This window comes from Triticum aestivum, chromosome 1B (assembly GCF_018294505.1).
Source record: "Triticum aestivum cultivar Chinese Spring chromosome 1B, IWGSC CS RefSeq v2.1, whole genome shotgun sequence".
NCBI classification, from domain to species: domain Eukaryota; kingdom Viridiplantae; phylum Streptophyta; class Magnoliopsida; order Poales; family Poaceae; genus Triticum; species Triticum aestivum.
In genome coordinates this window covers 1415692-1430419 of record NC_057795.1, presented here as the reverse complement: position 1 = coordinate 1430419, position 14728 = coordinate 1415692, and the positions used below count along the sequence as shown (strand labels likewise).

The 14728-nt window shown below is 45.3% G+C and overlaps 1 protein-coding gene across 1 annotated transcript; it reads left to right on the top strand.

The window, feature by feature from the left end:
• The first annotated feature begins 6166 nt into the window (after window positions 1-6166).
• On the top strand, window positions 6167-12431 carry LOC123102426 (putative phospholipid-transporting ATPase 9). The gene is made up of 11 exons (XM_044523778.1): window positions 6167-7197; window positions 7709-9063; window positions 9167-9277; window positions 9398-9674; window positions 9773-9861; window positions 9962-10070; window positions 10223-10426; window positions 10525-10749; window positions 10875-11066; window positions 11159-11445; window positions 11560-12431. Exons 1-11 carry the CDS (start codon window positions 6748-6750, stop codon window positions 11948-11950), a joined length of 3690 nt encoding a protein of 1229 aa, XP_044379713.1. The 5' UTR covers window positions 6167-6747; the 3' UTR covers window positions 11951-12431.
• Window positions 12432-14728: the final 2297 nt, after the last annotated feature.

Sequence of the window (14728 nt, the reverse complement as noted above, 5' to 3'; positions counted from 1 at the left end):
ATTATCTGCAACAAGTCGTATGCGTCATCGTCGTCGTCGTCGTCTGGATCCTACACTAATAACCTGACAACTTAGCTACAATCATCCATTCCATGACATGCATCAACAACAAATGCATAAAGATGCAGTTATCATGTTTCATGATTAAAAAAAATTTGGGACGGCTGCTCCTAAATTAACTATTGTGACTCCGATCGCTTACTAAATAAATAAGTTTTGTGACCCCTTTACTTATAAAATTACCGACTTCGGTCTGTGTCCTTTGAGTACTTGCAGGCGTCTGCCCTGAACTCGGTGACATTTGAAAGAAAATGAAAATCTAATCTTCTCACACATGATTTCCGTTTTTCTGTAAATTTTAAGTGTGTTCTCTATGTACTAATTTAGTCAGGGTTCCGTGCGATGCAAGATCGGAAGCAGCTGACCCCTCTCCATTCCATGTTGAGTTGACTTGGACTATTCACAATTACTCAAATCACCCCAAACAGGCTTTCTCCTCCCACTTTATAATAAGCAACCGTCACGTCCATACAAGAAGCTTAAGTGCAGAAAAAGAAAACATAAGTCTGCTGAGGCAATAACACAAACATGCCTTACTAAGAAAAAAGGCCAACAAGTGCCCGACAAATCAGTGGCTAGGTGGCGGAGCAAGGCGGCGTCCAGCCGCAGCGAGCATTTCCATCATGCCGCATAACTGATCTCAGTCCTGATATCTAGAGAGCAAGTACCAGTGCCACACAAAGATCTTAATCTTCAAAGGGAGGGGCGATGTCCACAAAGGTGCGGTCCATGCACGACATAGAGCGCGGTATGCCGGGTGGACAGAGAAGAACCCCGACAGGGCCAAGCGCCAAGTTATGACATCCGGATAGGCCGGAAGCATCGGTGGGAGGGTCGCCTGAAGGTCGGCTCAAGCCACGATCTTCTCAGGCTCAAATGATCTCCGGGACAAGACATTTCAATTCTTACTCAAATCACTTGCAAAGCCTATTATTGCTTTCTCTCCTTCTTTTGTTTCTCCCGAAAGTCTTACCTACCAGCTTCAAGTCTTAGGGTATCGTCACTAATCCCTTACATGTTCAATCTGATATGAAACTATTCAACCAAAAGCTACAATTATTCGCGTTTGCAGGTAGAACATATATAAAGAACTTCAACTATGGTTCTATTATTTTAGAAGTAGAAAAAAATACAATTATGGCTCCTACGCTATTTTAAAAACCCAAGTTTGGTGCTTCAAACCCAGTACAGGAAATTCTTGGTCATTTGAGTGTTAAAGCCATCTAGGTTGAGGCGCCATTCAATGGGGCTTCGATTTTAGTGTGGCGGTGGCTTCACACATGTGAGAACCCAATTACCCATTTAATACAAAAAACGAAAAACATAAACATCGCAAACTTAGCACCGAGCATAAATATTTCAATAAAGTTATTGAATATTTTGTTTTGGAATCTGAAAATACATAGAAGTAAAGGTATTATGGTAACAATAGGTTTGATGAAACTTTGTCTTGTTTTATTACTTAAGATATGAGCATAATTCGTAGTAGCTTGTATAATTGTATTTTTCTGATTTCTTGGAAGTTTTTTTTCTTTGAGAAAACAGAAAGCGTGTGCTCAGGAGCTCCCTTTGCCTTTACAACCAAAACGTGTAGGGGGGGGGGGCAACTTTAAAGAAAACGTGTAGAGGGAATCAATTACCTTATTTGGCTAGTTTCGTGCTATGCAGAATGGAAAGCAATTGACCTGGCCGGGTCGTCTCCCTCCATTCCAGCTGACTAGGACTATTCAAAACCAAAAGTTCCACAGTATATTAGTCCTAAAGTACTATTATTATTCAACAACTACTGCAAATTACGTACTACTCCCTCCGTTCACAAATACTTGTCATCAAAATGAATAAAAAGGATGTATCTAGACATATTTTAGTTCTAGATACATTTCCTTTTATCCATTTTGATGACAAGTATTTTCGGACGGAGGGAGTACCACATAGCTTCAAAGCGAATCTAGGGTATCTTTAATTCGAACAAGAGTATCACACATTTCCGCGCAAATCTTGACATGGAACCATTCAATTGAAAATTATTGCTTTCCCCGTGTTGGTAGATGATATAACACATAGCATATATAACGAGCGTCAGCGATGATCCCACATTGTTTTAAATATATACTCCTGCTCTGATTGCTTAATTCGAAAGCCGTTTCCGCGTTAAAGCTTCAACTATGGGTCTATATTTTAGATATGGAAAAGGAAATACAATTTTGGTTCCCACACTGTTTTTAAAAGCCTAAGTTTGACGCTTCAACCCGGATACCAAAAAAAAAACACTGGTCTTTAGAGTGCCAAAACCATATAGATTGACGCTGCATTAAAAGCGGGTTCAATGATGATGTGGCGCTAGCTTCACACTTGTGACAACCCCATTACCCAAAATAATTAAAAAAAGAAAACAGAAAAATCGAAAACTTAACAGGAAACATAAATATTTCAATAAAATCTATTAAATATACTAGGAATCTACAAATACATAAAAATACAAGTTTTATGGTAACAATGGATTTGATGAAATTTTGGAAAATAAACAAATCCAGGAAAGTTCCAAACTTTTTTATTCTGTATTCCTAAATTTACATATTTTAAGAGTAATATTTATTGTAATATTATATACTTTTGTTACATTGCTTTTGAAAATGCCGTGAAGAGATACAACATGTACCTTGCTGTAGCAGTTTGCACGGAAAGGTTCATTCCTTGTTGTTTTTGTTCTAAAAAATCATCTTAATAAATGAAAATGTCAAGTCTTTTGTCTTGTTTTAAAACTTGTAAAGGTAAATTTCTTAGTCAATGATTTTTCACATTGTTCACGTGCTATGGATGCAGATTTTTGTACTCTCTTTATTTTCTAAGAATAAAAGTCCAAAAAAGAATGACTTTAAAAAATTCAAATGGTGATCATAACTCAAAACCGATCACGTGGAAAAGTGTTAGTTGTTTTTTTTACTAGTTTGCATGATAAACAATAATGAGGAGCGAAAACTTTGAACAGAACTTAAGGCCTGCTCATAAATACCCAATGGCTTGTACTACTATTTTTCTGAATGAGTATCTTTTCCAGAATTATTTTGGAAACTATATCTTTCTTTTTTAGAAAAGAAAGCGTGTGACCCTAAGCTCTCTTTGCCCTCACAACCAACCAATTACCCTTTTTGGCTAGTCTGAAGCGATGCAAGATGTGAAGCAACTGACCTGGCCGGGTCCTCCTCCTTCATTCCAGCTGACTATGATAAGAAGGACTATTGAGCCCGGCACCGCCCGCCGCCGCGTGCGCGCTCCCCGACATGGCCGTGCGAGCTCCCTGGCGCCCCCTGGCGTGGCCGCGCGAGCTCCCCGCCACTGCGTGCGACCCGCCCCCTCCCCCCGCCCCGATTCGGGCCGCCGGTGGCCTATTCCGCTCCAACCGTGGACGGCCTTGCCTCGACAATGGAGGTCGAGCTGACCGCAATTCGGACCAGCGGTGGCAAATTCTGGCGTGCGGTGACAGATTCCGGTGAGTTCCGGGTAGATTCCGGCCAGTTCCGCGGCGGCGCGTTTGCTCCGACGAGGTTTGACCGGTTTACGGGCTGAAATGTATACTGATTTCGAAATTGTACATATAAGATTCTCGCGGATGGATTTTTAGTGCCCTTTAAAAAGTCTAAGGGCCGAACGAGCTTTACGGGATCTGCTAGGGGCCGTTTTCTCGACCGAAATTGTAAGCACCTCTATTTTTTTACGGGTTTGACCAGTTTAAGCGGTCTGATAGAGATGCTGTAAGAACGTTTTTCAAACCATGTCAGCTCAAAAAAAGTTTATATATTATGGGACGGAAAGAAAGAGTATATTCTTTTTAACCCCGAACAAAAGTCTCGCACCATTCGAGGGCCATGTGGAGCGTTTCCCTCCTCATCTACGTGGAATACGCACAGTGTCCTATGAAATACTCCCTCCGTTCCTAAATATAAGTGTTTGTAGAGATTTCACTGTGAACCACATACGGATGTATGTAGATGCATTCTAATGTAGATTCATTCATTTTGCTTCGTATGTAGTCCACCTAGTGTAATCTCTACAAAGACTTATATTTAGGAACGGAGGGAGTACATAATACCACATTTTAATAGTATGAATGGTGTGCCTTAATCAGGAAGTAAATGGAAAGCAAGCACTTATCAGCCCAAAAATGGTGATATATCCATCAATCAATCAACCTACCTGGTGGTGTCTGTGTGCAACAGTTTAATAAAGTGTAAAAGGCAGTGAGATCTTTTGCAAAAAGGAAAGGAAAAAAAAGGGGGGTGAAGATGAAAGTGATGAGATGAGATGGGGGCTTGGAAAAGGGAGGAAAGTTCCAACCAAGGCCATGTGAAGCTCCGATTCTGAGGTGGTGAGAGAAGCAATGGCAATGGCAATGGCACCAACCAATCACGTGATTGCATATGTCAACGTCGATCTCTCCCTCTCTCCCCCTCCAGATTGATTTGATTTGTTTGTCATTAGTACTAGTAAACAAATTATTATACATAGTAATAAACAAACGATGATCCAATTGCGCCAGTTGATGGAAGAAGATTAGTCAATCTCGTTGGGCCAAGCTAAACCCAGAGATTCTTCTTGTCCGTGTTAACCGCAAATCAAGCAGCTAATTTGACTGGACTGCTAATCAGGCAGCTGGCCAAGAGAAGAAGAAGAAGAAGAAGAAGAAGAAGATTAGGTGGTAATAATGCATCCAGAGAAGATGCCTTCCAGAAGGAAGGAATATAGCTACCACTCATTCAGAAAAGAAGAAATATAACATGTAATAACCTGCTGGCCACGCCGCCCCTCCATTTGGAATTTCAAAGTGGAGGCTTGCAGTGGGAGGAAAAATTCAACCCCATACAAAGTCTCGCTTGTCCTTGCCGCTGTTGAACCGCGCCTTCTGCAATCCGATTTAGAATTTCAAGTGGAGGAGGTAGGAAAACTCACCATATATGAAGTTTTCGGTTTCGTCGGTGTCCAACCGTGTCTTGTCGCCCGATCTTCGGGAAACGCTCTGTGAAATTAAATTAAATTAAATGGGTCATCTTCTCTTCTTCTATATATACACCGGCAATTATGCACGCAAGGCAATTATGTTTATAGATACACGACTACGAGGTGTTTGAATGTGACTACGGAGACGGGTCAACAAGGTAGGCAGGAATATAAAAGTTCCTCTTGGCCGTTGTTGAACCGCGTACGGTTACGGTGCTCCGATTTCAGGATTTGAAGCTGAAGGAAAGGGGAAAAAAAGATTGCACGGTTTTCCCTTTGTCGATGCCGAATCTATTGCGGCATTCCGGTTTTCAAAAATGATGGTAAGTAAAGTAAATGCATTCTCCCCCGCGGCAGTAGTTATCCCGCGTCAACAAGGTGGCCAAGACGTGTGTTTTCAAACTCGAATATGAGGAGGAAGCTTTTGCAAGTTTTAAAATACCAATGATAGAAGAAGAGGGATGGATGGAAATTCACATATGAAATTTCCCATTGTTTTGTCGCTGTCGAGTTGCATACGTTCTTAATAAGAAAGAAAGAAAGAAAGAAAGAAAGAAAGAAAGAAAGAAAATTGCATTTTCTTCCTCCTCCACATCAGCAATTAATTATGAATACGATTAGGAGGTGTTTGAATGCGGGTGCGGAGACAAGTCAACAAGGTAGGCAGAAAAAAAATGCATTTTAGCATGTATTTATGCCAAAATTCCAATAAGTAAGGTTATCATGGAGAAAAAAACCCAATAAGCAAATGTGGGTGTGGAGGAGGAGGAAGCTTCTAGTAGTACACTAATTTTCTTCTTCCTCTTCACACTGGTAATATCATTGCAACTAGTTTCTCACAAATTTCCATGCAGGCCCAATGAAAGTCACCACCATCCCTACCAGATGAGATGAATGAATGGATGACAAAGTCAACCATGGACTGCATGACCAGAGAAGAGTGGCGTCTCTTTCCTGGCATGTGCCAAATCAGCCCCTGCCCCTGCCCTGACAGGTTAAAATTAGCAGAAATTTACTACTAGTAGAGAATCAAATCAGCAGCTGCTGCTGCCATTTGTATTAGTATTTGTTAGAGACCAAGCCAAAAGGAAGGCAAGCCCACCACCACCACACCAACACCAACACCAACAAACACCAGCAAGGGGAGAGCAGAGCACTTTCTCCTCTCCTTCCTCTTCTTCTTCCTCCAGCTCCCACCTCCCACCTCCCCTTCACACACACACACACACACACACACACACACCAGCCAACAAAGACCAGAGGACACGGAGAAGAAGAAGATTAGGTCCTCTTTCTTGGCCTGCGGAGCTTACAAAGCAGCCAGCCCTTTCCTTTTTAATTCCCTTCTTGGCCGCTTGCTTCGCTTCGGAGGAGCACAAGATCAGGTCCTCTTTCTTGGCTCGGCCGGGCAGCCCCCAAATTAATACATATATATCGCCACATCTCGCCGGCGATTTCCATTGGATCTTCTGCTCGCCGTCCGTCCTCTTCCCCCTTGTTCCAATCGCCCGCCATTGCCGCCGAATCCTGCAGCTACACAAGCCAGGCAACCACTGCAGCTGCCTGTAGCAGCCAGCACCTCCGCTCTTGCAAGGCGGCAGCTTTAAGCGGCCAGTACTACCGCTCCAGGACACACAAAGGCAAGCAAAGATTGCGCCTTTCCTCTCCCCGCCGCGCTCCCCGCAGCCGCTAATGGCCTCCTCCACGGCCGGGGGCGAGACGGAGGACCGGCGCCGGGGCAGGCGGCGGCGCCGCAAGGTGCTCCTAAGCAAGCTCTACACCTTCGCGGCGTGCGCGCGGCGGCCCAGCGCGGTGGACGACGAGGGGTCGCGGATCGGCGGGCCGGGGTTCTCGCGGGTGGTCCACGCCAACGACCCCGCCGCCGCGGCCGGCGCGGCGGCGGCCGGCGGGTACCGGTCCAACTACGTCTCCACCACCAAGTACAGCGCCGTGACCTTCGTCCCCAAGTCGCTGTTCGAGCAGTTCCGGCGGGTGGCCAACATCTACTTCCTCGTCGTCGCCTGCCTCTCCTACACCCCCATCGCCCCCTTCCGCGGCGCCACCGCCGTCGGGCCCCTCGTCCTCGTCCTCCTCGTCACCATGATCAAGGAGGCCATCGAGGACTGGCGCCGCAAGCAGCAGGTCTGTATCTTCCCCCATTCTTCTTCTTCCTTCTTCTTCTCATCCTGGATCTGCATCTGCATCTCCATTTTCGTTCTTCTTCTGCATCTGCATCTGCATCTGCGCTGCAAATTCTTTATTCAATCCAATCCAATCCAATCCAATCCAATCCCCATTCCATTCCATTCAGCAATGGCATCATCATTCAATCTGCTACTAGTACTAGTACAAATCCATGGGGTGGGACCAAACCCATCTGCTCCCCATAATTTCAGCAAAATTTACACAAAAATAGGGAGAGGAGGCAGGGGTTGGTGGAGCAGTTATAGCCACTCATTCCATTTCTTCCAGCAAGTCAGTACCAGCAGTAGGATGTTGCTTAAAAACAACAAATTTATAACTACATGCTTCTTGCTTGCTTGCTAGTACCAATTATTCTGCACTTTCTCCTACTTCTGCCAGTACAATTTTTTTTGCTGAAAAAAAAGACAGTGGATGAATGAATGCTTGTTTCTTTTCTTGGTGCATCCAGGACATTGAGGTGAACAACAGGAGGACAAAGGTGTTCCAGGACGGCGCGTTCCGGCACACCAAGTGGACCAGGCTCCGGGTCGGCGACGTCGTCAAGGTGGAGAAGGACGAGTTCTTCCCCGCCGACCTCGTCCTCCTCTCCTCCAGCTACGACGACGCCATCTGCTACGTCGAGACCATGAACCTCGACGGCGAGACCAACCTAAAGCTCAAGCAGTCCCTCGACGTCACCTCGCGCCTGCAGGACGACCACAGCTTCGCCGGCTTTGGCGCCGTGATACGGTGCGAGGACCCCAATGCAAACCTCTACTCGTTTGTGGGGAACATAGAGATCGAGGAGCAGCAGCAGCAGCAGTACCCTCTGTCGCCGCAGCAGCTCCTGCTCAGGGACTCCAAGCTCCGCAACACCGAGTACGTGTACGGCGTGGTGGTTTTCACCGGCCACGACACCAAGGTGATGCAGAATGCCACCAGCGCTCCCTCCAAGAGGAGTAAGATTGAGAAGAAGATGGATGGGGCCATCTACGTCCTCATGTCCATCCTCGTCCTCATTTCGGTCATCGGGTCGGTCGTCTTCGGCCTCGCGACCAAGCATGATCTGGTGGACGGCAGGATGAAGAGGTGGTACCTCAGGCCGGATAACCCTGACAACATCTACGATCCCAACAACCCGGCCGTGTCGGCCGCGCTGCATTTCTTCACCGCCATGATCCTCTACGGCTACTTCATCCCCATCTCCCTCTACGTCTCCATCGAGCTCGTCAAGCTGCTGCAGGCTCTCTTCATCAACAGCGACATCCATATGTACCATGAGGAGAGCGACACGCCGGCTCATGCCAGGACCTCCAACCTGAACGAGGAGCTGGGCCAGGTCTACACCATTCTCACCGATAAGACCGGGACTCTGACCTGCAACTCCATGGAGTTCATCAAATGTTCCATCGCGGGCACGGCGTACGGGCGTGGAATCACCGAGGTCGAGAGAGCTATGGCAAAGAGAAACGGTTCCCCCGTGATCTCTGACTTTGAGCTCGGCGTCGAAGACTTTCATCAGTCCGAGGGCAGATCTGCGGTCAAAGGGTTTAACTTCAGAGATGAGCGTGTCATGGATGGTAACTGGGTTCACCAAGCCCACTCCGGTGTGATCGAGATGTTCTTCCGGCTGCTGGCCATCTGCCACACATGCATACCGGAGGTCGACGAAGTAACAGGGAAGATCTCGTACGAAGCAGAGTCTCCCGATGAGGCTGCCTTTGTTGTCGCGGCACATGAACTTGGTTTCACTTTTTACCAAAGGACGCAGGCGGGTGTTTATCTGCATGAGTTGGATCCCTCGTCTGGAGAACAAGTCGACAGGTACATATGGGTTTCACTTTTTTTATCATGTAAACAAAATTCAGGAGTGACACGGTTGTTGTAGCACTAACTTTGACCCCTTTTTCTTTTTCTTTTGTGGCAGGTTTTATAAGGTCTTGCATGTCCTTGAGTTCAGCAGTGCTCGGCGGCGGATGTCGGTAATAGTCAGGGACGAGGAGGGGAAAACATTTATCTTCAGTAAAGGTGCCGACAGGTTAGTACTATCTTCAATAACCTGATGCAGCAAAGCTGATGAGATGATGCATCTACTCTTGCTCTCTGTATTTCTATTTTGTATGATGGCCATATCCTGACGTGTTCTCAACATGCGCAGTATAATGTACGAGAGGCTATCAACCTCTGAGAGCGCGTATGCTGAAGCGACGCAGAAGCACATAAATGATTACGCTGATGCTGGCCTCAGAACACTAGTTCTTGCATACCGTCAGCTCGAGGAGATCGAGTACGCAAAGTTCGAAAGGAAGTTCACTGCAGCTAAGAACTCTGTCAGTGCTGATCGAGATGAGCTGATCGACGAGGCGGCAGATTTGATAGAGAAGGATTTGATTCTTCTTGGCGCCACCGCCGTTGAGGACAAGCTGCAAAAGGGGGTGAGTGAAATCTTATCTTCTTCTTTCGTGCTGTAAAATGGAACGGTTCAAGACTTTTTCTCTTTAGGTTTGCGCGTGCTGATTTCCCCCTTTTCTAGGTACCTGACTGCATCGACAAACTTGCTAAGGCTGGCATCAAGATATGGGTGCTCACGGGCGACAAGATGGAGACCGCCATCAACATCGGGTATACCACCTGTCCTAGTAGTTCTTTTTAAATGCTTATTATAGCGATATTTGTTCAAGCTTATGAACTTGCTAAAACCCGATGATGCTCGTTTTCACAGATATGCGTGCAGTCTACTCAGACAAGGGATGAAACAAATAACCATCACACTGGATACACCAGATATCATTGCCTTGGAGAAAGGTGGTGACAAAGGAGCCATTAATAAGGTAGATAAAAGTATTACTGATTATAGTTACTGAATCCTGTTTCTAGTGCACGGACCATAACGAGCTCCATGTTGTAGTCTGCATATTGATCAAACACTGCTCTGTTTTACGATAATAACACCAGATTTTTCTGATATATATGTATATGGCAGGCGTCAAAGGTTAGCGTGATGCAGCAAATAGATGAAGGAAAGAAACTCATAAATGCATCTGGCAATGAATCATTTGCTTTGATCATCGACGGGAAGTCGCTTACATACGCGCTCAAAGACGACACCAAGGGCGCGTTCCTTGACCTCGCGATCGCCTGTGGGTCAGTCATTTGCTGCCGTTCTTCCCCAAAGCAGAAGGCTCTTGTAAGCTGCTCAAACTTCACCTCAGAATTATTGTGCTCTTCCATCCCAGGAAATGAGACTGGATTCTTCTTAACTGTCTATCTTCATTTGCGATTCAGGTCACGAGGCTAGTCAAAACCGGCACTGGTAAAGTTACGTTGGCAATTGGCGATGGTGCCAACGATGTAGGCATGATTCAGGAGGCAGATATCGGGGTAGGGATCAGCGGTGCCGAAGGGATGCAGGCCGTCATGGCGAGCGATGTTTCCATTGCGCAGTTCCGCTTCCTTGAGCGCCTGCTACTTGTCCATGGGCATTGGTGCTATAGCAGGATCTCATCAATGGTAAGCAATGCAATAATTATTGTCATGCGAATAATTACTCTTCTGCTTATGATTTAGTATGAAGCATGTGGCGGTTTTGCTGAGTGAGTGTCTCCCTTGTTTTTCTTATTGGATCATATCAACAGGTATGCTACTTCTTGTATAAGAACATCACGTTTGGTGTGACCCTGTTCCTGTATGAGTCCTTGTCGACATTCTCTGGCCAAACTTTGTACAACGACTGGTCCATGTCACTCTACAATGTCCTTTTCACGTCGCTGCCTGTGATCGCCATGGGCGTGTTCGACCAAGATGTTTCCGCTCGGTTCTGTCTCAAGGTACGCTCGCGCTCACATCGGTTTCTGAAGATCAATCAACGCTGGATCAAAAAGAAAAGGAATTGCTCACTGTTTCTGGAAATGCAATGCAGTACCCGATGCTCTACCAGGAGGGTCCTCAGAACCTGCTCTTCCGGTGGTCAAGGCTCCTAGGCTGGATGCTGCACGGTGTCGGCAGCGCCGTCATCATCTTCTTCCTCACCATCGCGTCGCTCAAGCACCAAGCGTTCCGCAAAGATGGTGAGGTCATAGACCTCTCCATCCTTGGCGCGACCGCCTACACGTGTGTCGTCTGGGCTGTCAACATGCAGATGGCGATCACGGTCAACTACTTCACCCTCATCCAGCACATCTGCATCTGGAGTGGCATCTTCCTATGGTACATACTATCTATCCAGCGACGACAACTAAAATTAACCAGAGCAACTCACTCACTCACTCACTGTTTCTCTGAGCAAACTGACACTACTACTCTTTGTGCTTGTGGCTGCAGGTACCTGTTCCTCATAATCTACGGCACGATCACGCCGTCCTTCTCAACCACATTCTTCATGGTGTTCTCGGAGGCGCTGGGGGGCGCGCCGGCCTACTGGGTGGTGACCCTGCTGGTGGCCGTCGCGGCGCTCATCCCCTACTTCACCCTCGCGGTGGTCAAGACGTGGTTCTTCCCGGACTACCACAACAAGATCCAGTGGCTGCAGCACGCGGCCAAGCACGAGGACCCCGAGGAGGAGCTGGGCGTCGTCCTGCGCCAGTTCTCCGTCAGGTCCACCGGGGTGGGCGTGTCCGCGCGCCGCGACGCCAAGCTCGTCCGCACCAACAGCAAGGCCTTCCACTTGGACTCGGCGTCATCACAATCACAAGCCACCGTTGAGCTGACTTAAACACACACACACACACACTAGAAGATATCAGCAGCATGCAGCTCCCCTGTAAATATGATGATGATCAGGAGCATGCAGCTTGGCAGAGACTAAGCTTCTGCCTGTTGTTTGCCTGCTGCTTCTCAAAGTGTTGCTAATTAACCTGGTCAGGTGTTTAGAGATGAGCGGGTTTCGCCGGTCGGTCGAATTAGGTTTTAACTGTACATGATGAGGATTATTGATTTTGTTTGTAGACAGTAGCTGCAAAAGGAAGGGAGGAGTGCTGAGGACAGTTGATGTACATTGGAGTGGAGTGGATGTAAGTTTAGGAGGTGGATGGATGGATACTTAGCTTTGTTCCCCTCACTATTATTTGGGGATATTTTTTCCCTTGTTTCTTTTGTTCCTTTGTTCCAAAGTTAAGAATATATATATATATATATATCCTTTTGGGGAATAATAATATGAATAAAGAATGGATGCATGCTCTCTTTGGTGCTGATATTGCCGTATGTATGTTTCCGCCTTCTTTTGTTGCGACATTACTTAGCATGTGGGAAAAGAATGATGGTGTTCAAAGGGGATGTTGCTTCGGTGCCAGCCGTCTAGGCCCACATGTCACTGACCCAACTGTAGGTGCAGTTATGGCACTGAAGCTCAGTCCATTCAAAGGGGCCCTTATTTCGGCCGAACTGTGAAAGAAGAGCAATGAAATCATGGTTAATTATCATGTACTACTACCAGAAGTAGGATGAAGTTAAACAGGACAGTGCCCAACTACAACTACAGAAGAATCATGGAATTGATGGTTAATTAGTACTCATCCACTTTTTGCAATACAACCCCTTTTTTTTAACCTGTTTCTATCATATAATATACCGATAAACCTATAAAAATGATGGGATTTCTGAGTATGAGATCTAAATACCTAAAACTGAACAGGTGGCCCATGTCTAACACAAGATATTATCTACATAGTAATGATGACTAGTAGAAGGAAGAGAATCTCATGAATCACGTGTGATGTGATGGAGATGACTAGATGGCCTAACATTGGCAGCAAGTCCTCACAAGAAACAGTCAAATTATTAGCCTGACGACTGACCTGAAACTGAAAGCAACCGGCCAGGAATATATACAAGATCTTTCCCCCTTTCTGCACGGCTCTCATGCATTACACACACATGAGGTGAGGGCATGGTCCTCTTCTCCTTTGTTTCAATGGTCTATGCTTCTAGAAGAAGCCATGCGCGCCATTCGCCGGAAGAAAAAAAAGCCATCCATGAAGAATTTTGGTACTAGGCAGTTAGGAAGCCATCACCAGAGGAACAAGATGTCAGTGTCTACCATCGTACACGTGGCGAAAACCGGTGATGTTAGGCACTGGTGTAGGTGTCAAATATTTATTTATTTATTTATTGTAACCTTGACCAACCATAGAGAATGAATTGCCATTATAACCAACACTAATAATACATTCCATAGGAATGAGTGGGTTCTAATCAAATCCTACGAGTCAAAGAACTCTCGTAAAAAAACAATCTTCAGGATCAAGAAATAATCCAAAACCTTTGAATCATACAGGAAATATTTCTTCAAGTTCGGCAATCTTCTTTCTTTCTTTCTTTCACAGTGGCTGGAATCCTTTGAAATTCACTCTTATAAAATCTCACAGCCCAAAAAAAGCCATACGAGTTCAAAGTTCAGCAGAGAGTATTAATACTTTTTTTCCTAGGAATAGAGAACTCGGGAGTTTTTTTTTCTTAGATTAGAGAATTTAGGATTGGAGTGCATGCAAACCTACACTGGATAGAAATACAAGAGGCATTCAGGGGAGTGTGGCCCATTGGGCTTCGGTTGGGTCCGCGGCAGACAAGCAAAGTAGTGGGATGCACAGGGTAGCCTTGTCAACCCTCCTGTAAATATTGTCATGTCTTAATAAAGCTTCCGAGTTTGCCTCAAACAAAAAGAAAAGAGGTAAATACATCAATGATGCTTGAACTTGCCATGAATGTGCACTTTAGTGTCTGAACTTGCAAAATACGTTGAACTGGTTCCATAACTTGGCACGGACGTGCATATACGGTTCAAATGGTGTTTGCATACGTCCGCAAAGCCGAGGAGGCACGCCAGTGACAAGGGTGTGTGGCCTCGATTTTCGCAAAAAAAACCTGGAATTATTTTCTTACAATAAGGCCCCCACGGAGAAACTGGTAAATTATAAAATAAAAACTAGGATATAACTATAAGATAAAACCTAAAGCTGGTGTGCTAGATCGAAGCAGCGACGTACCAGTCGAGTGCATGTGGCTAGTCACTCAACAACTTCACATTTGCTGATATTTAATGATCCATAACCTTTATAAACATTTGGCCAAACAAAATAAATAAAGAGAATTTAATAATCCAGCAAAAACAACACCGGATCTATGACCCAAACATCGGACCAAAGCTTGTAGACCAGGCGCGGATGCCACTCCAACCAATGAGTTGTCATGTATCTAAAGTACAAGTACTCTTTATGACTGTATAACAAACATAATTTCAAAAAATGCAAAAATCTTCATGTAATTTTAAAAAGAATTCACGTGTCATTGTAAAACATAGTCATAAAATTGAAAATATTTATGAATGATTAAAAGAATTCACATTTATATGATTCAAGTGTTATTCATCTGAGGATCCATAGTCTAATGGCGCACTAGGCTTGTATTATTTAAAAAAAAAACACAAACTTATATACTATATAAACTTTTTAAAACAACACTGTTTTTTGTTAAAGCCTGAACACATTGATAT

What these genes read in the sequence shown, in the direction of transcription:
- LOC123102426 (XM_044523778.1), top strand. Translation starts at nt 6,748, where the DNA reads ATGGCCTCCTCCACGGCCGGGGGCGAGACGGAGGACCGGCGCCGGGGC. An exon ending in CCCCAAAGCAGAAGGCTCTT is followed by an intron (nt 10,427 to 10,524) that starts GTAAGCTGCTCA and finishes TTTGCGATTCAG; the next exon opens with GTCACGAGGCTAGTCAAAAC. An exon ending in CCGCTCGGTTCTGTCTCAAG is followed by an intron (nt 11,067 to 11,158) that starts GTACGCTCGCGC and finishes AATGCAATGCAG; the next exon opens with TACCCGATGCTCTACCAGGA.